The following is a 22169-nucleotide window of genomic DNA, read 5'->3' as shown; positions in this document are numbered from 1 at the left end:
AATGAGCAGAATCAGGAGATCATTGTACATGGCAACAGGAAGATTATATGATGATCAATTCTAATGGACATGGCTCTTTTCAACAATGAAGTGATTCAGGCCAATTCCAGTGATTTTGTGATGAAGAGAGCCTCTACACCCAGAGAGAGGACTGTGGGAACTGAGTGTGGATCACCACATAATATTTTCACTCTTTCTATTGTTGTTTGCTTGCATTTTGTTTTCTTTCTCAGTTCTTTTTACTTTTTGATTTGATTTTTCTTTTGTATCAAGATAATTGTATAAATATGTATGCATCTATTGGATTTAACACATATTTTTATCATGTTTAACATATATTAGATTACTTGCCATCTAGGTGAGGGGGTGGGAGCAGAGAAAAATTAAAACACAAGGTTTTTCAAGGGTTAATGTTGAAACATTATCCATGCATATGTTTTGAAAACAAAAAGTTTTAATTAAAAAAAAAAAAAAAAGAAATGATGAGCAGGTTGATTTCAGAAAAGCCTGGAAAGACTTAACAACGAACTAAAGTTGAGTGAAATGAGTAAAACAAAGAGAACACTGTGCACGGTAACAGCAAGATTATGTGATGATCAACTATGATAAACTAAGTTCTCAGGAATGCATTCAATAGACAATTCCAGTTGACTTGGGATGGAAAATGTTATTTGTATCCAGAGAGAATTATGGAGTCTGAATCTGAATCGAGGCACAATATTTTCACTTTGTTTTGTGCAATTTGCTTTTTCTTCCTCTTGTTTTTTCCTCTTTTTTCTGATTTTTTTCATAATTGGATAAATATGGGAAGACATTTAAAATGATTGTACATGTATAACCTATATCATATTGCTTGCTATCTTGGGAAGGGGAAAGCTAAGGAAAGGAAGAGAGAAAGAAATTTGGAACTCAAAATCTTATAAAAATGAATGTTGAAAATTATCTTTACATGCAATTGGAAAAATAAAATAAATATTGAGGAAAAAAATAAAATTAATATATGTGCTTTCCATATCTTATACTTGTAAGGTTTTTTTTAATGTGATTTTATATTTGTTCCTATTGAATTACATCTTAATAGATTCAGCCCAATATTTTAACCTGTAAAGACCTTTGGGGATCATGTTTCTATCATCTAGTATTTTACCTATCCCTCCAAAACTTTGTATAATCTGCAAATTTTCTGGGTTTAGAAAAATACCATATTTTTATTTTAAGTTAATGATAAAAATGTTCAATAGCCTGGGGCCAAGCACTGATCCCTAGAATCCTCCACTGAAGATCTCTGACTCAGTGAAACTGAATCATTGACAACTACTCTTTGAGTCTGCCCAGGCAATTAGTTTCGAATTCATCTAATTGTATTATTATTTAATACACATCTCTCTGCTCTCTCCTCAAAGATAGTATGAGATATTATAAAAAACTTTATGAAAGCTTTGCTAAAATCTTGATAAATTGTGTTTTCAGCATTCTCACTTTAATTTATCACCAGGCTTCAATCTGGACTCATCTATCAACTCCAGAAAATTTTTCAGCACTGGAATTCACCCATCAGAAATATCCTTTGCCTATGCACTACACTCTGGTTGGATGGCTCCTCTCAAAACTTACCCTTTTCCAAGAAAAGTGTCCAGGTAAGCTATATCTTCTTTTCTCAGGAGGCCACAATCTGTATTCTTGCCCCCACTTTGCCACTTATTCTCTCCCTCCTGATCACCCTCATTTCTCAGCTTATTATGTGTTGTCTTATCCCATTACGATGTAATCTCCTTTAATATATATCTATACATATGTATGTATGTATGTATTTGTATTCCCAGCTTCACATAGTACCTGGCATTCAATAAGTGTTTAATAAATGCTTGTTGACTGACTGACTCATCTATTAGTTTAAAAGGGCCATGAGATAAGTCTGACAAGACCTATTTTTGATGAAATTATGTAAGCTCTTTGTAATCAATATTTCCCTTTGTAGATCCTTTGCCAACATTTCTTTAATGATCCATTCTGAAATTTCACCAAGTAATCAAACCCAACACTGTAGTTTCTGTTCTGGTCCCTTTTTTGAAAGTTGGGACATTTACCTTTCTCCAACCATTTTCGATAATCTTTCAAATGTCACCCACAGTGGCTCATGAGTCATATCTCTCTTAGTACTTGAGAATGTAGTTCATCTGGGACAGATGACTTGAATATGAGCAACTAGGTGTTCTCTTACTATTCCTTACTTTGGGTATCACTCCCTGTTAGTTATTCTTGTTACCTCATTTCCAATGCAAAGTCTTACAGAACTGTCAACTGCAAGGATTCTTCAAGTTGCTTTCCAAAGATCACACAGCTGTCAAGTGTCAGAGGCAGGTGTAATTGAGTTCAAGTCATATAAATTCCAAAACTAGTCTTCCATGATGAGCTGATTTTCTTGTAAATCTTAGTGCTCCATAAGTGTGAGTTATTATTTAATAGAAGTTATAATCCACTGCCTCTGGGTGCTTACTGATTTACTTAAAAGGCAAGATACAAATACATGAAACAAATAGCAAGTCAAACCAATCCTGATGAAGTCGTTCAAACTATGTGCCATATCCTTAAGGAACACAATCAGATAATATAGCTCAACCTATATTTGTTGATTACTTGCTATATTTGAGGCCCTGGGTTATGCACCCTGGGAGCTACAAAGATAAAAGACAAAAGTTTTCTGCTCAAGAAGTCCATTATCTACTAAAGGAGGTAAAGTATGTTCTCCTAGGAAAAACATTTTTTCTAGGTAAAAATTTTGAAGTAATTATATCTATTTACATATATGCGTATATATATGTATATATATATATATATATGACTTTCCAAATATACATATACTAAGAACATCCATATACAAAGGAAAACATAAAAAGAAATAGAGGAGAAACCACAACTCAATTATGCACTACTTTTGCTGTCTGAAAAACAAAAGAATGTAATAAATTCAATGTTACTTTGAATAGTCCTGCTTGTCTGTTTCTTTCTGACCATCGTTCTATTCTCTTCTATTCATGTAAAAAAAATCTTCAATGACCCTCTTTTCTTCTTTTTCAGATACCACTAAGACTTATTCCCCTTTCCTTCCTTCTCCCTCTCCCCTATGAGAAAAAAAAGAAAAACTATAATTCTAACAAATAAGCATAGTCAATTGCCCAGGTCCAAAAATGTGTGTTCATGTTCTGTATGTTGAGACTATCACTGCTCTGTCAGATGATAAATAGCATGTTTCATCTTTAGTCCCTTAGATTAACAGTTGGTCATAGCACCCAGTCAGACTTCTTGTGTCTTTCAAAATTGTTTAAGCAATAATTAACTTTCCTTCAGGGATTTGTACTTTCATTTATATGCTACTCCCTCCATTGGTACTGATCTCAATCCCTTCTGCACCCTAATAGACTATATTGTGAGTTGCTTGTGGCCAAAATTAACCACTAGATATACAACTTGTGGTGTTGAGCTTCTCTGCATTTAACTTGCCTTGTTCTTGGCTGGATGTTGGATTAGGGAAGGTTTTCTGACATAGAGGGTACTCTGCTGGTTATTAGATTCAAATATAAGCAGAAAAGTACTAGATTTGAAATCAGAACTTGGTTCAAGTCCTAATTCTTTTATTTGGTGTTTGTTCTTGAATAAGCCACTTTATTTTCTTTCCCTAAGTTTTTTCACTTGTAAATTGATGTCTAAATTCCCTTCTTTAGGGAGTCAGCAGGGTGGGGAAGTTATTGGGCCTGAAGTCAGGAAATTCTAAGTTCAAATGTGATTTCAGACACCTATTAGCTATATAAACTTGGGCCAGTCATTTCATCCATATCTGCTTCAATTTCCTCAACTATTAAATGGGGAAAATAACTGTTTCCTACTTCATTGAATATAATTAGCACCTATCTATCTTGTTTCCTCCTACCCCTCCTCTACCCCAGTAGAATATAAGCTCCATGGGACACATTTTCAATTTTGTCTTTATGGGAAATGTATTCTCATTCCCATTTATACGTCAGTGCATGAGAGGAATGTATAAGAGGTTAGGCAAGGGGGCATCCTAGAGGAAATGAGTCTTAAGGTAGTTATGAAAGAGGTGATGGATGAAAAAAAGGTAGGGAGAGCATTGGGAGCTAGGGAGGAGAAAATGACAATGTAAGCCTAAAACCATTAGGTTTCTTCTTTTGTTTTGTTTTGCTTTGTTTTGGCTGAGGTATTTTGGGATTAAGTGACTTGCCCAGGGTCACATAACTAGGACGTGTTAAGTGTCTGAGTTCGTATTTGAACTCAGGTCCTCCTGACTTCTGGGTTGGTGCTCTATCCATTTCGTTACCCAGCTGCCCCACCTTAGGGCTTCTTAAGCAAGAAAAGATTAAAATGATCCTTATCTAAGCTCCCCTCTAAGGCACAGGCATGGATATGATTTGCATTTGTGCATAAAGGTAGCCTATGGGTAACAACAGAAAACAAATTCTACTGGCCTCTTCTTTCCAACTGTAGCTCCATGGCTTCACTCCATCTCCTAAAGAGATTCCTATATAATCCGAAAAAGGTTCTGCTTGCCCCTCACTCCTCCCAAGATTTTCTAAGTATGAAATAACCTCTAACAAAAGATAATATTAACAATAGGGGAGCACACAGAATACAAATCGGAAAAAATTGAAACTGTTCCTTGCCTTCAAGAAGTTTACTTTTCTGTTTGAGAAAATGCTTAACCTGGGGTCTGTGGATTTTAATTTTTTAAAATAATTTTTGTTTTTTTGTTTTTTTGTTAGGTATATTGTGATATAACTAGTTTTCTTTGGGATCCTGTGTATTTTATGCATTTAAACATATTATTCTGTATTTCAGACTGCCAAAGGGATTTATGACACCTATAAAAGATTAGGAATCAGGATGTTTCTGTATCCTTATTTGTCTGCATCCCCTGAGCTGGATGGACAGAGAGTTGATAGGTAGTTTAAAAAAAAAAAAAAAAAAAGAGCAATAACGGATGAAAAAAATCACAAGCCAAAGAAACAATTACTCACAAGTACTCATAAGGATTCATTGGTCTGTATTTGATAGGTCTGTAGTACCTTTGGCTGGAGTAGGGGTAAGAGAGGCATCTCTTCACATCACAAAGGCAATGACCCGTACTACTCTTTTTCCAGTTGTGGCAGCAAGATGAGGCTGACTTAGAAGTCTGGTTCAAGGGGCAGCTAGGTGGTACCATAAATAGAGCACTAACTCTGAACTCAGGAGGATCAAATCTGACCTCAGACATTTAATACTTCTTAGCTGGGTGACCCTGGGCAAGTCATGTAACCCCGATTGCCTCAGCTAAAAAAAAAGTCTTTAAGTCTTTGGTGCAGAAACATGGCCAACATAGTTGTTATTATTAATAGTATTTCTATAGCATTTTAATCCTATGAGATAGGTGCTGTTGTTATTTCTCCTGTAGATGAGGAAACTGAATCAGACAGAAGTAAAATCACTTGCTCAGGGTTTCACACAGCTAATGAGTGTCTGAAGCTGGATTTAGGTCAGGTCTTCCTGACCCAAAGTCCATCATTCATATGCACTGTGACATCTAGTTGCCTGGATGCAGAATTGGAGGAAGAGTTGAGGGCCTAAGTCTGACCAAGGAGTTTAGTTTTAATCTCCCAAGCAAGAATCAGGAGCCATTCTTAAGATGTTAGTTTGGAATATGATAGAAAATTGTATAGTAGAATGATTATCGGAGACAGGACAGAATGGAGTTGAGAAAACCAAATAGGAGGCTTTCTGAGAGATTGTTACAAGCAGTGGTAAAGTCCTGGACTAAAATGATGTCTATAAAAATGGGAAGAGGGTTGAAATTCAAGAGACATCTTTGGAAGAATTTTCAGGCATTAAGTAGGATAAGAGGGAGGATTCAAAGATGATCTGACAAGGCTGCAAATTTAGGAATCAAGGAGTATAATTGTTAAATGCTAAATTGGATAAATATATTTAGTTTCTGACATGTCCAGGATTAGGCTTTATGAAACTCTCCAAATGGGAAATGATCCTAATGATCTATTGTGCTATAGCACAAGAGACAGACAGAGGCAGAGACCAGAGACACAGAGAGAGACAAAGAGAGAGACAAACACAGAGACAGAGACAAGCAAAGGACTAGGCTGAATTTTTGGGGATTTTCATAGAGTTAAAGGGGGAGAAGTAGGACAGATGACACAGAGAGAAGATAACATTAACTTCAGAAAATAATACTTTAGAAACTGATATGTGAATCACTGTCAACTTTACATTTTCTTATATTTTAGCAGGAATTATTTCAAGTGGATTATGAAGAAATAATTCATATTAAATTTGATGAATTTTCCAAAAATCCTCTTAATGAAGAGATATTCAACAATAAACAATAAAACATTAGCTGAACTTATATGCGCTAGGCAAAAAGTAAGACTGATGTCAAAAGCAACCCGAACATTTAAAAAATAATAATAAAAAGAAGACAATCTGCTGAATTTTAAAAGCCACCTCAGTATGAACTTTGCTACCAGCACAGAATTAATTATCTCAGAAATCCAAATTACATCCTTCAATGAAGATAACCTCAAATTAAAAAGAAAAAGTTTATGAAGCCACAATAAAGTATTTTAAGCGATAGTGATTAAAAAGAAACATTTTATAAATTGAAATTCAGTAATCATTTAATAGCTTTTAAAATTCCAAAAAATCCTCTCCAAAAACTCAACCCTTTTCCTCCCTTTCTAACTTTACTGGATTAGAGATGGCAAAACTTAACCACCACCCACTTTTTACAAATGTGCTATTAAAATTCTGAATAAGTTAGGAATCACTGGTATCTGTGGAAGGGGGGAGGGAGGAGATAAAGAAGGAAGAGGGTGGATGAAAAAAGTAAGGTAAAACATCTGAAAATTTCCAGACTCCAAAACTTTGAGAAACATTTTACAGGTAAAAATTTGTAGGAGAAACAAATGTAAGTTGTGTTACTACTTTGTTAAACTGAATATATATACATGCATATATATATATATGAAATTTTCATAGCTTAAAATTACATTAAGCCTTTTGGGAAATGCTGCATATTTATACATGTATTTATATACACATATATATTGAACTCAAATTGTACATAACAAAATTTCACTTAGCATTTATATTAGCACTTTAAAGTTTGCAAGAGTTTTATATATAAATATATATTATTCCATTTAGCCTTATGCAAGTCTCTTGTTCTTTTTTATATAGTGCAATGTTTGTTGAAATTCCCAAGTAAAACATTTAAAAAGAGACTGCACTAGGCTATCTAAAATGTGTACGAAAAAGGAAGTTTGAGTTAAACCTATCGAGCACAGCTTGAAGACCCTGGACAAATGATTTAATCTCTTAGAGTCCAAAGATTGTAAATGAGTGATCGGAATTCCGGAAGGGCGTTTCCATAAGCAAGGATTTCTTTACACAGGAGATTTTTAGTCACCTCCCTCTCCCTTGCTTACACCCCACCCCCAATAATTTGCAAGGTTTCTTCTTAGGAGGTCAGCGTGGTGGGGTGTGGAGGAAAATTGCCCTCGAGTAACTTACAGTCAATTACCGATAACAACACAAGAAAGCAAGTAGTTTCTTACTTTTAAAACATCACAAAGAAACTTCATTTCCTCCAGAAAGAGAGCTGTTCTACTTAACAAGGTGCTAATAACTTGTTGAGAACTGGTTAAGCTAATTAAGCTTTCACCTGGCCCTGGGGTGGGGGGTAGGAGGAAAGTTTGACCGATTTGGACGAAGACTCTCCTTTCCAGTTAGAGACTTCCAAACTGGCAGTCTGGGCATCCATTTGGCCCCAAGGCAGAAAGCGAAGGGAGGAGGTAGATAAAAGAGGAACAAAACCGATCTGCATTTTTTCCGGTTGATATCGGAATTCTCTGCATTCTAAAAAACTTTGGGGTTTGAGGGGGAAATAGTTTTGCTGAACTTTTTTTTTTTTGGATGTTGTTAATTCTGTAAATTACCTTACCTCATCAAGCCTAGCGTGATCATAAAACAAGTTCTCAATAGGCCGTTGCTTCGTGTAAAATTACCTTGTTTATCTAGGGATGGGATCTCCCTTGTGCTCCGAATACTTCCTCCCAACGCACAGTCGGGAGCTGGAAGACAGGCTTGCCATTGTTTTATTGTCCACCGATCTATTTGGCACCTCTAAACCCTTTCTGGCCACTCTCTAGGAAAAGAAATCCAGGATCTCTGGACCCCAAATTCGAAACCCAAATTCCTCAGGGAGGGAATCAGATTTTCTACAGAATGTTTACCATTGATAGGCAACAAATGGACGTACTCTTCAGGATTATACAATGCTAAAATGTGTATTTCTCCCCATCCCGTTAAAAAGAAAGACAGCTTGCTATTTCCACCTCCACAGCATGCAGGCATTTTGATCTTTCCAGTTTAAGAAAATGAAGGAAACACTCACACTGATGACGTTTACACATCCATCAAAAGATTAAGTGTCATGAAAGACAAAGAACATTTAGAAAATCAAGAGTTGAGTACTTGCGAAGAACTTGGTAGGAAAAAAAAAGAAACCTGACCTCAAATGACTAGATGTGAATTCTGTGACAAAGGGAAGCAATGCATTAGCAAGCTCATTGAACCACCCGGTGTTTTTAAGTGTTTTGATTTTTGATTTTTGTTTTTTTGTTTTTTGTTAAGCAGAACTGAAGACCAGAAGGAGATATCTTTAGAAAATTTGAGGAAGCAGTTATGGTATAATTTAAATATTGGTCCTTTAGTTTTCCTAACCTCTTCAATTAAAAAAAAAAGAAAAAGAAAAAGACAGTGCTATCTGGTAAACCTAATGTTGAGCTTCAGGGATAGAGTAGGTCATAAATTTGACAAAATTTTCTCTAATTATTATGGAAATTAAGTGAACCCAGTCCCTACTAACCCTCTGGACTTTCTCAGATTCCTAAAAGAGGCAAGGCCTAAAACAATCGTGCTTAATCTGGGGTCTATGAATCAACAAGGGATTATATGGATAGACCTCAAGGAGGTCCATGAATTTAGATGAGGGAAAAAATTATATTTTAATTTTCACTAGCATCTAACTGAAATTTAATATTTCTTTCAGTATATAAAATCATTTTGGGAAGGGTTTAACCAGTTTGCCCTGGATCTGAATCAGATTAAACCAGTTTGGACTGGATTAAACTGAATTGAACTGATTAGGACCAGGTGAAACTGGTATTAACCAGACAGAATCAGATATGAACAGTTTTGACAGGGTCACTGAAGCCCAACTTATTGGAAACTAATAGAAAGATCCATAATCTTAAACTTCACCCCTCACAATACTCCATGATTTGGCTCTAATAATTCAGAAACATAGGAAAAATTGTTCATTAAGTGATGCAACATTTCATGTGGGATATAGTTAGTAATACCTACATTTATGCATCACTTCAGAGTTTTTTTTTAAGTATGTGTTAAATACAATATATGTATACATATTTATACAGTTATTTTGTTGCACAAGAAAAATCGGATTTAGAAAAAAGGTAAAAATAACCTGGGAAGAAAAACAAAAATGTAAGCAAACAACAGAAAGAGTGCAAATGCTATGTTGTGGTCCACGCTCATTTCCCAGTATTCTTTCACTGGATCTAGCTGATTCTGTTCATCACTGATCAATTGAAACTGTTTTGAATCCTCTCATTGCCAAAGATAGCCACTTCCATCAGACTTGATCCTCATATGGTATTGTTGTTGAAGTATATAATGATCTCCTAGTTCTGCTCATTTCACTTAGCATCAGTTCATGTAAGTCTCTCCAAGCCTCTCTGTATTCATCCTGCTGGTCATTTCTTACAGAACAATAATATTCCATAACATTCATATACCACAATTTACCCAACCATTCTCCAATTGATGGGCATCCAATCATTTTCCAGTTTCTAGCCACTATGAAAAGGGCTGCCACAAACATTTTTGCACATACAAATCCCTTTCCCTTCTTTAATATTTCTTTGGGATACAATCCCAATAGAAACACTTCTGGGTCAAAGGGTATGCACAGTTTGACAACTTTTTGAGCATAGTTCCAAATTGCTCTTCAGAATGGTTGAATCATTTCACAACTCCACCAACAATGCATTAGTGTCCCAATTTTCCCATATTCCCTCCAACATTCATCATTGTCTTGTCCTGTCATCTTAGCCAATCTGTCAGGTGTGTAAGTGGTATCTCAGAGTTGTCTTAATTTGCATTTCTCTGATCAATCATGATTTGGAACATCTTTTCATATGAGTAGAAATAATTTCAATTTCATCATCTGAAAATTCTATTTGCTCTGTTCATATCCTTTAACCATTTACCAATTGGAGAATGGCTTGATTTCTGTATAAATTAGAGTCAATTCTCTATATATTTTGGAAATGAGCCTTTATCAGAACCTTTAACTGTAAAAATGTTTTCCCAGTTTATTGCTTTCCCCTTTCTAATCTTGTCTGCATTATTTTGTTTGTACAAAAGCTTTTTAACTTGATATAATCAAAATTTTCTATTTTGTGATTAATATTAATGATCTCTACTAGTTCTTTGATCACAAATTCCTTCCTCCTCCACAAGTCTGAGAGATAAGCTATCCTATATTCTTCTGATTTTTTTTATAATCCATCCTTTACGCCTAAATCATGAACCCATTTTGATCTTATCTTGGCGTATGGTATTAAGTATAGCACTAAATAAATAGATTAGTTTAGGTAGTATTGTTGAACAAGTTTCAGGATGTGTGTGTGTGTGTGTGTGTGTGTGTGTGTGTGTGTGTGTGTGTGTGAAAGAGTGAAAGAGAGAGAGAGAGAGAGAGAGAGAGAGAGAGAGAGAGAGAGAGAGATGGATTACTATTGTTTTGTAAGAAATAATGGAAATAGTTTCACAGAGACCTTTGCCTTTTTACTCATTTTAACCAAAATAAAATAAAATAAAATAAAAGTTGCTTTTGGGGCAATGTGGCTTCAGAGTCTTTTAAAGCATTTATGGATGCTTCTCTTTATCTTTATAACAACTCTGTGAAGTATTGTAAGTATTATTATCCCATCTTACAAATGAGTAAACTGAGACTAAAAGTCATTTAACACTTGCCCAAATCAAGTATTTGACAGATATGGACTAAAACCTTGGCCTTTTGTCATATCACTTTATTTATCCACTGTACCACACTAAATTTCTCTTTTTCTCTCTGTCTTTGTCCTTCCCTCTCCCATCTACTCTTTCTTTTTTTCTCCGTCCCTCCCTTCCTTCCCTCCTTCCTCCTTCTCTTCTTTTCTTCTTTTCTTCCTCCTCCCCTTCCCCTTCTCTTTCTCAAGAAAGAAGGAACTGGGGACAAAGAATCAGACTAATTGAATTTGGTCTCTAGCTTTGTCAGCTAACTAATTAACTGTGGGAAAGTTACCCTTTTTGCATCTCAAAGTATACCTGTAAAATGGGAATAATAAAAGTCATGGAATAAGCCATTGAGTTATAGTCAAGAACACCTGAGATCAACTCCACAAATCCAGTCTGATACATGCTGCCCCTATGATCCTTGGCAAGTCAATTAATCTCTAGTACTCTGGGCAACTTCCTAAGACTCTAAAATTACAGAGTAGATACCAATTAGCATCAGTACAGGAAGTTTTCCTATTTGGGACTTTTCCACATTTATCAAATGAAATCATAGGTTCATATGCCATCATTACCCACTAAGAATAAAATAGGATGATTTCCAAGAATGAGAAAAGTGCTTTGTAAGCTTTAAATCATAGAAAAATGAAACATTTTTATTATCAGTAGATTTTTCCCAGTGTCTGATGACTGCTAAGTCAATGGAATCTCTATGGTAAGATGCACATACTACTCTTGTAAACTCCCCACTTGTGGATCATTTATGGAAAAAGAAGATGGAATTGATAAGTTAATCTATAAATATCATTCTCGTTAATTGATTTCCTCTTCCCTCACATCAAGTTTTAGGAAGGTTATAACAAATTATATTATCTTTGAATCTGTTGCCTTTGAAAATTAAATCTACCAAGCCCTGGAGAATTTAACCCTTCCACACCTAGATAGATTGCCCTTCCCCATAATGGCAGTTGTTTTTGTAGCCATGAAATATGTGTAGGTCTGGGCAGCAGCCAAATTTCAGCTCACTCTTGGTCATTTCTCCATAAGTCACCATGTCACTGTCACTTGCCCTTTGTCTCAACCCCTTTATGTTACTATAACCAAATCAACTATTACTACTTGAAAATGTCTTATCAATCTGTTTCCAACATGGTTCCACTCACTATTCTTATAATTTATCAAATGGGCAGTTTGTTGGTGAAATGTATAGAACACTAGCCCTGGAGTCAAGGAGAAAATCAGTTCAAATCCAGCTTCAGACATTTACTGATTAAGTGACTCAAACTCTGAGGGAAAGTACTCCTTTTTGTATCTATATTCTCAGAGTTACAGTGTTTGGCAAATAGTAAATGTTTTGTCATGAATTCAGTTGTTTCTATCTTTGTGTTTCATGTTCAATTTCCTTTCAGCAGAGTATAGCAAAAAGGGCCTTTAAGAAGACTGAGACCATAGTACTGTGAGGGTGGAGTTGAAACCACATCAATTTAGGTGTGACTCCTTAATTAGGAAAGAACAATTTTTGATTCAATCAAACAAACAGATCTGAATGTGAACAGCAATTGTAAATCTCCCTGAATCTTCCTAAGCCATTGTATGAGAGACCTTGTCAAGTCCTAAGCAATTTGTATCAAAAGGAAGAAACTATCTCAGAACTTGAAGCAGCAATTCTGAGTCTGAATTTGTGAGATTAGACAAAACTTGGTATTTCAGGAAGTCCTAAAGGAAAAGTCAGCTCTTCCTGCTATTTCTCTTTCCTGCAGAGCAGAGATGTCAAACTTGCAACCACTAGGCCCCAAAGGCAGGCAACAAAACTCTGGAGAGCCCAAGATTCAAATGTGGTTGGAAAATGTTTAACAAAATAAATAAAAATGCAACCTTGACAATGTTGATTTATACTTTTCTAAGTCAGTGTGTGGCCAGAGTGATATATTTCTATTTGAGTTTAACACCATTGCTTCAGAGATATTGGGCTTAGAGATTTTTGAATTTGTGATCACTCCTCAAAAGAGGAGTGATAGATGTTAACACTTAGAAATCTAAGTGTACCTAAACCTATGCTGTATGTTGATTTGTTGTTGAGGGCAGCTAGCTGGTGTCATAGTGCAGAGACCATTGGACCTGAAGTCAAGAGGACTCATTTTCCTGAGTTCAAATCTGGCCTCAGACACTAGTTGAGTGATCCTGGGCACACTTAAGCTTGTTTGCCTCAGTTTCCTCAGCTGTAAAAATGACTGGAGAGAAAGACATGGCAAACTATTCCAGTATCTTTCCCAAGGAAATCTGAAATGGGGTCATGACGAGTTAGACACAATTGAACAGCAAATGTTGATTGCATTTTAATTTATTTTATTAAAAATTTCTCAGTTACATTTTACTCTGATTTAGAAAGCATTCAGCTTGGAATTGGGCCAATCTGTTCTAGTCTTCTCTTTGTCCAGACATTATAGCATAATCTATTCTTTCATTATCCAGCCATTTCCAGTAAACTAAATTTTACCTCTGCTGCAAGAGGTAAACAAGAGACAAATATAAATGTAAAGTCTGGCAAAGAATCTAAATGTTAGGGACTCAGTGATGGTGACTAAATTCAGAACTTTTGATCTCAGATAAATTGAAGATACAAGAAATAAGTTGAAGAGGAAGGAACAAAATGAACTTAATTATTGTGGTAGAGTATTACAACAAAAACGCAAAATCATAAAAATTTGTGAAGGTCATTTAGTTAATCTGTTTCATTTTCCAGAGGAAGAATCTTGGGTCCAGAGGTTAAAGATTAATAAATATTTTTCCTTTGCTCACACAAAAAGTATGTCTTGACTCACATTTGAAACATACTAGGGTGATATCTTGTGCATGAATTGCGAATGGAGGAATTGTGAATACTGTAGAAAAAAAAATTCACTTACCTCTGAAGGAAAGTGTGGGAGAGGACAGGAATTAGACTGACTGACAAACTGTGGGTCTACAGAGCTATTGTCCTGACCTCAATGCAGGAAGTTGAATCACTTTCATTTGAATTTTAATAGGAAAATTCTGAAGATCACTTAGCAGAATAAAGTATTAAACATGGAGATCCTATCTTGACCTAAACTGCTAACCATTCAAACTCCAATGTAGAGAGCCCAACTCTGATAGGTTAGCCCCATTGTTGGGATGCCCAAACTATGTTTGCCTAAAAGACTGTTTTATGGGGACACTCCCACATAACATAGTGGTCAGAAGAAGTGATACAAGAACACTCTCAAGGTCTCTTGAAGAACTTAGGAATTGATTATGAGAGATGGGAGACACTGGCAGAGGACTGCCCAGCATATGCCCAGAAAGCACTGTGCTCTATGAGCAAGGCAGAATTTTAGCAGTTCAAAAGAGATGTGAGATGTGCAAATTTAGAGAATCCACCTCCCAACGTTTACATGGACTATTTGTGCTTAACCTGTTTGGAGCATTTTGATTGGTTTGATCAGCCATTATGTGAATGAGTAATTATTTAACTATTTATTTTCCTAACACTCTATTTCTTAGCCAGTATCAAATGGTTTTGATGACTGCTGCTTTATAATATAGTTTTAGGTTTGGTACTATTAAGCTACCATCCTTTGTATTTTTTTCCATTAATTTCCTGAATCTTCTTGACCTTTTTTTCTTGAAGATGAATTTTGTTATTATTTTTTCTAGTTCTATAAAATAACTTTTTGGCATTTTGATTAGTATAGCACTGAAAAAGTAGATCAATTTAGGCAGAATTGTCATTTTTATTTTATTAGCTCAGCCCATCCATGAGCAATTGATATTTTTCCAATTGTTTAGCTCTGAAAACTTTTATTTCTTTATTTTTGTATTAAAGTTAATATACATTGACTTTATTTGTGTGAGAAGTGTTTTGTAATTGTGTTCATTTAGTTCTTGGGTTTGTCTTGGTAAGTAGACTCCAAAGTATTTTATTTTGTCTACAGTTATTTTAAATGGAATTTCTCTGTCTCTTGTTGATGGGCTTTGTCAGTAACATATAGAAATGCTGATAATTTGTGTTGGTTAATTTTATATTCTTCAACTTTGCTAAAGTTGTTAATTGTTTTCAGTAGATTTTTGGATATTTTCTAGAATTCTTTTAAGGTTTTTATGTCCTGCTATATAATACATCATATCATCTGCAAAGAATGATAGTTTTGTTTCCTCATTACCTATTCTAATTTTTAAAATTTCTTTTTTCTTTTCTTATTGCTAAAATCAACATTTTTAGTACAATGTTGAATAATAGTGGTGATAATGGGTATTCTTGTCTTACTCTTGATCTTATTGGGAATGGGTTCATTACATTACAGATTACAAATTCTCCATTACAAATAATGCTTGCTGTTGGTTTTAGATAGATGCTACTTATCATTTTAAGGAAAGCTCACTTTATCCCTGTGCTCCATAGTGTTTTTAATAGAAATGGGTGCTATATTTTGCCAAAAGCTTTTTTTGCATCTATTGAGATTATTATATGATTTCTGTTGGTTTTGCTATTAATATAGTTGATTATGTTAATAGTTTTCCTGGTATTGAACTAGTCCTGAACCTAGCATGAACAAAGTAAGACTGAGAGGGAGACTGGTTGAGATTGGCAGACTGTCAGATTGCTGGAGGAGACTGGGTCAACCTGAGATTGGGTCAGACTATGACAGACAGACTGTAAGAAACAATAAAGATTTTGGACTCTATTCTTGTCCATTCTCATGGTGTCTATCTTGCTCTGAGACCAAGGCCCTTCCAGAAGACCTCCAAAAAGCTAGTCTGAACATTACATCTCCCCTTAATATACTTTTGTTCTCTCTTTCCATCCAGTCCTTAGTGGTATTTTTTTTTACTTACCCCACCCACTACCTTATCTCCTATCACCCCTCTCCATTCTCTTACCTTTTTTCTAGAGTTTCTAGAGAAACAACAGAAAGTTGTAATAAGTCTTTTGCACCTCTTCATGTGAACTAATTTTCCCAATATACCTGCCCTTTCCTCTTTTTTTAAGTATAAGTACTTTTTCTACCCCTTAATGTCTTTCTCTTTGATGTCATCCCCTCAGAGACCATTCACAACCACATTCTCAGTCCATGTGATACCCCCTTTTGTCTGCCCAAGTGACAGATATAGTTCTCAAAAGTGATAGATATTGTCTTCCTATCTAAAATGTAAACAGTTTAACCTTTAAATATATATTATTCATTTGCCTTTTGTATATTTCATTTGAATTTTGTGTTTGTGGATTAAATTTTCTGTTTACTTCTGTTTTTTTTTTTTTTTTTTCAGTAGAAATGATTCAAAGTCTCTTACTTCATTGAAACTCCATCCTCCCCTGAAAAATAATGCTCAGTCTGTCTGGGTAGTTAATTCTCGGTTGTAACCCTGATCCTTTGTCTTCTGGAATATGGTGTTCCAGGCCCTCCTATCCTTTACTGTAGTAGCTGCCACATCCTGGGTAATCTTGACTGTTGCTCCTTGACATTTAAATTGTTTTTGTCTGGCAGCTTGAAGTATTTTTTCCTTGAGATTATAGTTCCAGAATTTTGCAACAATGTTCCTTGAGATTTTCCTTGTAGGATCTCTTTCCCGAAGGTAATGGATAGATTCTTTCAATGAGCATTTCCCCTCCCCTGTCCCTCTGTTTTTAGAATATTGGGACATTTTTCCTTAATGATCTCTTGAAAAATGCTAAACAGGTTCTTTTTTTGGCCTTCAGGCAGGCCAGTAATTTTTAAATTGTCTCTTCTGGATCTATTTTCCAGGTTGGCAATTTTTCCAATGAAGTATTTCACATTTTCTTCCTTTTAAAATTCTTTTTAGTTTGTTTAACTGATTCTTGCTATCTCACAGTGTCATTAGCTTCCATTTGTCCTATTCTAGTTTTTAATGTGTGATTTTTTTCAGTTAGCTTTTGTATCTCTTTTTTCATTTGGTTAATTCTACTTTTTAATGAGTTGTTTTCTTCAGACAATTTTTTCCTTTCTATTCCAAGCTGGTGGCTCTCTCATGCATACCTCTCATTTCCTTCCTCATTTTTTTCTTCTCCTCTTATTTGTCTTTTAAAGTCTTTTATGAGTACTTCAAAGAAGCCTCTTTGGGCTTGAGACTGATTCACATCACTCTTTGAGATTTCTTCTAAACACATTTTGTTTGTGTTTTGGTTTGTCCTCTTACCACCGTAGCTTTCTATGGTCACAATTCTTTTCTGTTTCTTGTTCATTTTCTTCCTTTTCTTTTGGTTTTTCCTCTTTTTTACTTTTAAGATTGAGTTCCTGGGGCAAAGATGGCCCTGTACCAAGCTTTTTGTACAACTCTGAGCCTTGGCTTTGAGCACCCCCTGTGTTTGCCGTCAGTAGCTTGGCTGTTCTTCCAGAAAAAACTTGATTTTGCAGTTTGCCTTCTGAACTGGAACTGGAGGCTACCCCACTAGTCTGCTCCTCTACTGAGCCAGGATTGAGGGTCTTAGTTGCTGATTTGCTGTGATTAAGATCCTCTCACCAGCTTTCCCAGAGTCTGACTGAGCCGGGATAAACACCTCTTTTCACCCCAGTAAGACTGATCTTTCTTGAAGTTGTTTCAGTCTATCTTGAGTTATAGAGAGGTTTCATTCCATCAGACTCTGTTCAGAGGCTGGATTTCATGAGGTTTTTGAGGGAAACTGAAAGAGCTTGAGGAGTTTCCTGGCTTCACTCTGCCATTGTGGCTCCTGGAAGTTCTCTCTCACCATAATATTACTAACTGTTTGCATTTGAATAATTGAAATCTCAGAGATATTTTTTTTCCCTAGCTTAATTTCCCTAGAGGTATTATTTCCTTACATAATGAAAATCCAAGGAGGAATGATCTGACAGATGAGAGGAAAGCTAGGAAGTAGTAGTGTTTCAGAAACTTAGAGAGAAGTATCAAGTCTGGTGAAGGTTGCTATTATCTCATGTCTGGTGTGTTGCAATAACTTGCCAGGGGATCTGCCTACCTCAAGTATCTTCCCATTTCAATCCATTCTCCATTTAGCCATCAAAATGATTTTCCTAAAGTACAGGGCCTATCATGTCACTCCTCTTCAGGGATGCAGATCACAACTTGCCCATTCTATATGATAATTGTACATGTCCTCCTAAAGTTTAGAACAAGGGATCTATAAAACATGATGGAAGTTATCCTCATGAATGACATCATTAGGATACTGACTGGCACTCTACCTGGTCACCTGTGATTTCTTCACTCTCGACATGTGATTAGCCCAACTTCTTTTCTTTGCATTTCATTCCTTGCTGATATCTTTATTTTCTCTTTGCCTTAGAAGTTCCTCATTGATTCTGTGTTGCAGCTTACTTATACCATCTGTCTCTTGATGGCTCTCTGTGATACTTATTTTATACCTATGGAAAGTTATATTATATGTTTTACTGTTATATAGTAACATTGGTAAAAAGTTGATATTAAAAAGATGAGCCTTTACTTAATGAGTTGTTTTCTTCAGACAATTTTTTCCCTTCTATTCCAAGCTGTTGGCTCTCTCATGCATACCTCTCATTTCCTTCCTCATTTTTTTCTTTTCCTTCTCTTATTTGTCTTTTAAAGCCTTTTAAAAGCTTGGTCTAAGGAAAGAAGTTTTGCTATTTCTATAAGGCAATGCAGCAGCCCATCTTTTCTTCTCCAGCAATCCAGCCCAATTTTCTCTTCCAATTTGACTCTGGGCCCAATTTGCTGTTCAGCTGTACTTTCTGTTCCAAATTTATACAGTTCTGGACATTGTTCATCCAAACTCATATCGAAATATAGGCAATAGATATTTATTGCCTGTTTGGTCTTTCCTTTGTAAATGGTCAAACCAAACTCTTTCAAATGATTATAGATCTTTTCCAAGAGGTTCTGCAATGTTCTGGAGCTTTATATAATCAGCACAATGTCATCTATAAACAAGAAAACATGAAGGATTTCACTATTCTCTGGCAACATTTCTTCAACTTAGATATTTTTGCTGGATCTCTTCCCACAAAACATCATTTTATTCTGAGTCATATATTTTTTTTTGTAGTCATTTAACAATAAGCAAAAAAATATATCTTTTAACTAATTGTGAAATGTCATAGATTTATTTTTTATAAAAACCTGCTTATTCCCTACTAATATTCTAATTGATAATGTCCTCTAGCTAATATGTAGAAACACTCAGAGATTTTGTCAAGATGGGAGAGTGCCTTTGATATTTTCTCCTTTTTCATATGTCCCTAAATTTCCTCATACTTGTGTCTTCTTCAGCCCAGGTATGGTTTTTGGAAAACTCCTTAACATCTTTTTTTTTTTTTTTTTAAATCACTTTGTGATTGATCACATTATGGGCCTTCAGTGATGTCATCAATTGAAGTGAACTCCTTGCTTCTGCCATCTTTGTTCTCTTTAGTACCATTTCTGTCTCTCTGTAATCATATCCAGGCTGTGATGATAGCTCCAAATGTGATAGATCCATTGTTTATTATTATAATGGTTTTTATAAATCTTTTCTAATTTTTTAAATCTGTTGTAATCCTTGTTCCATTTTCATTCTTAAATATTGTTGGAATGACTTCTTTAGTTGTAGATCTTACCAAGCTTTCTTTAAATTGCCCAAGAGCCCAAAGCCACACATAGGTCCTGGTTTACTTTCCGGCAGTCTCCTGCCACAATGACATTGAATCATTTACAGTGATTGTTTGAGCCAGCCATCCGACCAATTCTGAATCCTTCTAATTGTATTATGATCTTGTCAACATTCCTCCACTGGGAAGTTGGGATTTGAGCTGAAAGACTACTTGAGATTGGATTCAGAGATGGTGAGATATCATGGTTGACTCCAGGCTGCTCCTGGAGCTCCATGGGCACTGGCCACATGGGAAAATCTGAGGCACTATGGAAAGAGTGTCGGAACCATTGGTCACTGTTGACTTTTTATTGAGCAGATGGAAAAGTGCCTGTCTCCTCTTCTCAGATCTTGGTAGCTGAGAGAGCATATGTTAAATCCATAGGTTTTCTATTTTTTAAAAGTTTGTCATTTTTTGTTTAACGAGCATTAAAGATCTGATTGATTATAATTCTTCTTTTCCATATCTTTTTTTTACTAGAAAGGTATCAAAAAAGAAACAGTGGCAGTGACTGGCAAATTATGTGGAAAGAGAAGAGAGAGAAACACAAAGAAATAGATGAAAAATTCAGATATTACATTGCTTGATTTCCCCCCTGAGATCTGGCTGGGGGCTTAGGAGCAATAGAGATAATGATAGTTATATTTTATAAATTTCTTAAATCAGAATAAAGAATATAGAAATCCAGGGTTTCTCTGATGCAAGTTTCAAATGAAAAGTATTTGGCTTTTTGTTAAGGGCTGGGTTCCTATATGATCTTATTAGCTCTGCTCCACAATGTTGTCTTCCTTGAATGCTTAAACATACTTCTGTAGGGGAGTAGCCTTCAAAGGGCAATGACTTGAAAGTGGGTCAAGCTGAGTAAGCTCAAGCTGAGATAGAAAAGATTGAGCAAGAATCCTTTTTGTAGTATAGACCAATTGCTAAACCTGTTGCCCTCATGTAAATGAACCCTACTGGACTCAGGCTTCCTTGCTTCCCCTGTTAAAAAAGGAATTATTAAAATTATTCTTGAGTAAACCATGCTAGTTTAAACCATGCTAGTTCTTTGCAATCACACTTCCCTTTCTAGATATTCACCAACAATTTCCCTCACTCATAACTACGAAATAAATTTCCTTGTTTTTTCCTCTAATTTGTTTATCAAATGGTATTTTTATGTTTTAAGTCACATATCAATTTTGAATTTCTTATTGCATGTTGTGTGAGATATCATAAAATCAGTGAATAAGAATCTAATATTGATAAGGAATTCCAGCCAGTCCTCTTGGGTTGGCTAACCCAACTTCCTCAATGAGGAAATGCTAACCTAGAGAAATTAAGTGCCCAAGGTCACACAAGTAGTTGTGCCATAAGTGTCAGAGGTGGGAGTGATCTAAGACTAATTTCTGCCAGATTGCTTTCCAGATTTTCTAGTTGTTTTTGTATAACAGGGATTCCTTGTTCCAGTGCTTGGCATCCTTAGGCTTATCAAACACTGTCCTATTATGGATGATTATTTCCTGGTTTTATTTATCTAATCTGTTCCATTGATCAATTTTTGTATTTAAAAAAAAACTAATTCCAAATCACTAATGAACTTTATGGGGGGCATTTTAAATGAACACTTGTCATAAAGCAAAGCATGGTTGAAGATAAATGGCTTCTGTAATGGTTTCCAACTCTGGGTTTATGGGATACTGTGATAAGAATCTTATATAGGATACCCTTCTTTGACTAGGGATATAAGATTTAAATTCCAAATCTGAATGTACTTACTACTCCCTTCTGAGAAGAAATGTCATTGTCCTATAAAATTGAGAACTTAACAGACATAGCTCTAATGGCAAATATCTTGATTTGTGACTTAAAAAATCTGGATTCTGGCGCAGCTAGGTGGCACAGTAAATAGAGCACCAGCCCTGAAGTCAGGAGGATCTGAGTTCAAATGTGGTCTCAAACACTTAACACTTTCTAGCTGTGTGACTCTGGGCAAATCACTTAAGCAACTGCCTCAGCAAAAAAAAAAAATCTGGATTCTGATTTTTGTTTTATCATTGATTTTCTTAATCTTCCAGTCTCAATTTCTTCATCTAATAAATGAATAGATTGTACTTGAATTACTCTTCCAACTTTAAAAAAAAAAATTAAAATGTATTTAATTTTAATTTGTGGAATAAAACAAACTTTCTATCACATAGTATTAAAAAAAAAAAAAAAAAGATTGGCCCTGAAACTGCAACTCTGTTACATACAACTTGCTATTCCTTTTAAATATGTAATAAAATTATTTTCCTTGGTTTTTCTTTTTTCCCCTTCTGTTCTCCCTCCACTTTACATTGTCCTTTCTTTAATAGTCAATGATTCCTTTCTCTTTCCCACTCTTGATCAAGATGTGAAAAGGAGATAGTATCTAGCACACCG

The 22169-nt window shown here is 35.3% G+C and overlaps 1 protein-coding gene across 2 annotated transcripts in view; it reads left to right on the top strand.

Moving 5' to 3' along the window:
- ZBTB10 (zinc finger and BTB domain containing 10) overlaps window positions 1-22169 on the top strand; it is a 188576-nt gene that overhangs the window by 94912 nt on the left and 71495 nt on the right. The window contains exon 6 of one of the 2 annotated variants that reach the window (XM_051969990.1): window positions 1496-1637. In XM_051969990.1, the coding sequence (XP_051825950.1) occupies window positions 1496-1637 (142 nt within the window). Of the gene's footprint in view, window positions 1-1495; window positions 2216-22169 lie in introns of those variants that run through there. The other variant, XM_051969989.1, reaches the window with a different exon arrangement.

The sequence above is a fragment of the Antechinus flavipes genome, chromosome 1 (genome assembly GCF_016432865.1).
Source record: "Antechinus flavipes isolate AdamAnt ecotype Samford, QLD, Australia chromosome 1, AdamAnt_v2, whole genome shotgun sequence".
Taxonomy (NCBI): Eukaryota; Metazoa; Chordata; class Mammalia; order Dasyuromorphia; family Dasyuridae; genus Antechinus; species Antechinus flavipes.
This window is presented reverse-complemented; position numbering and strand designations above follow the sequence as displayed.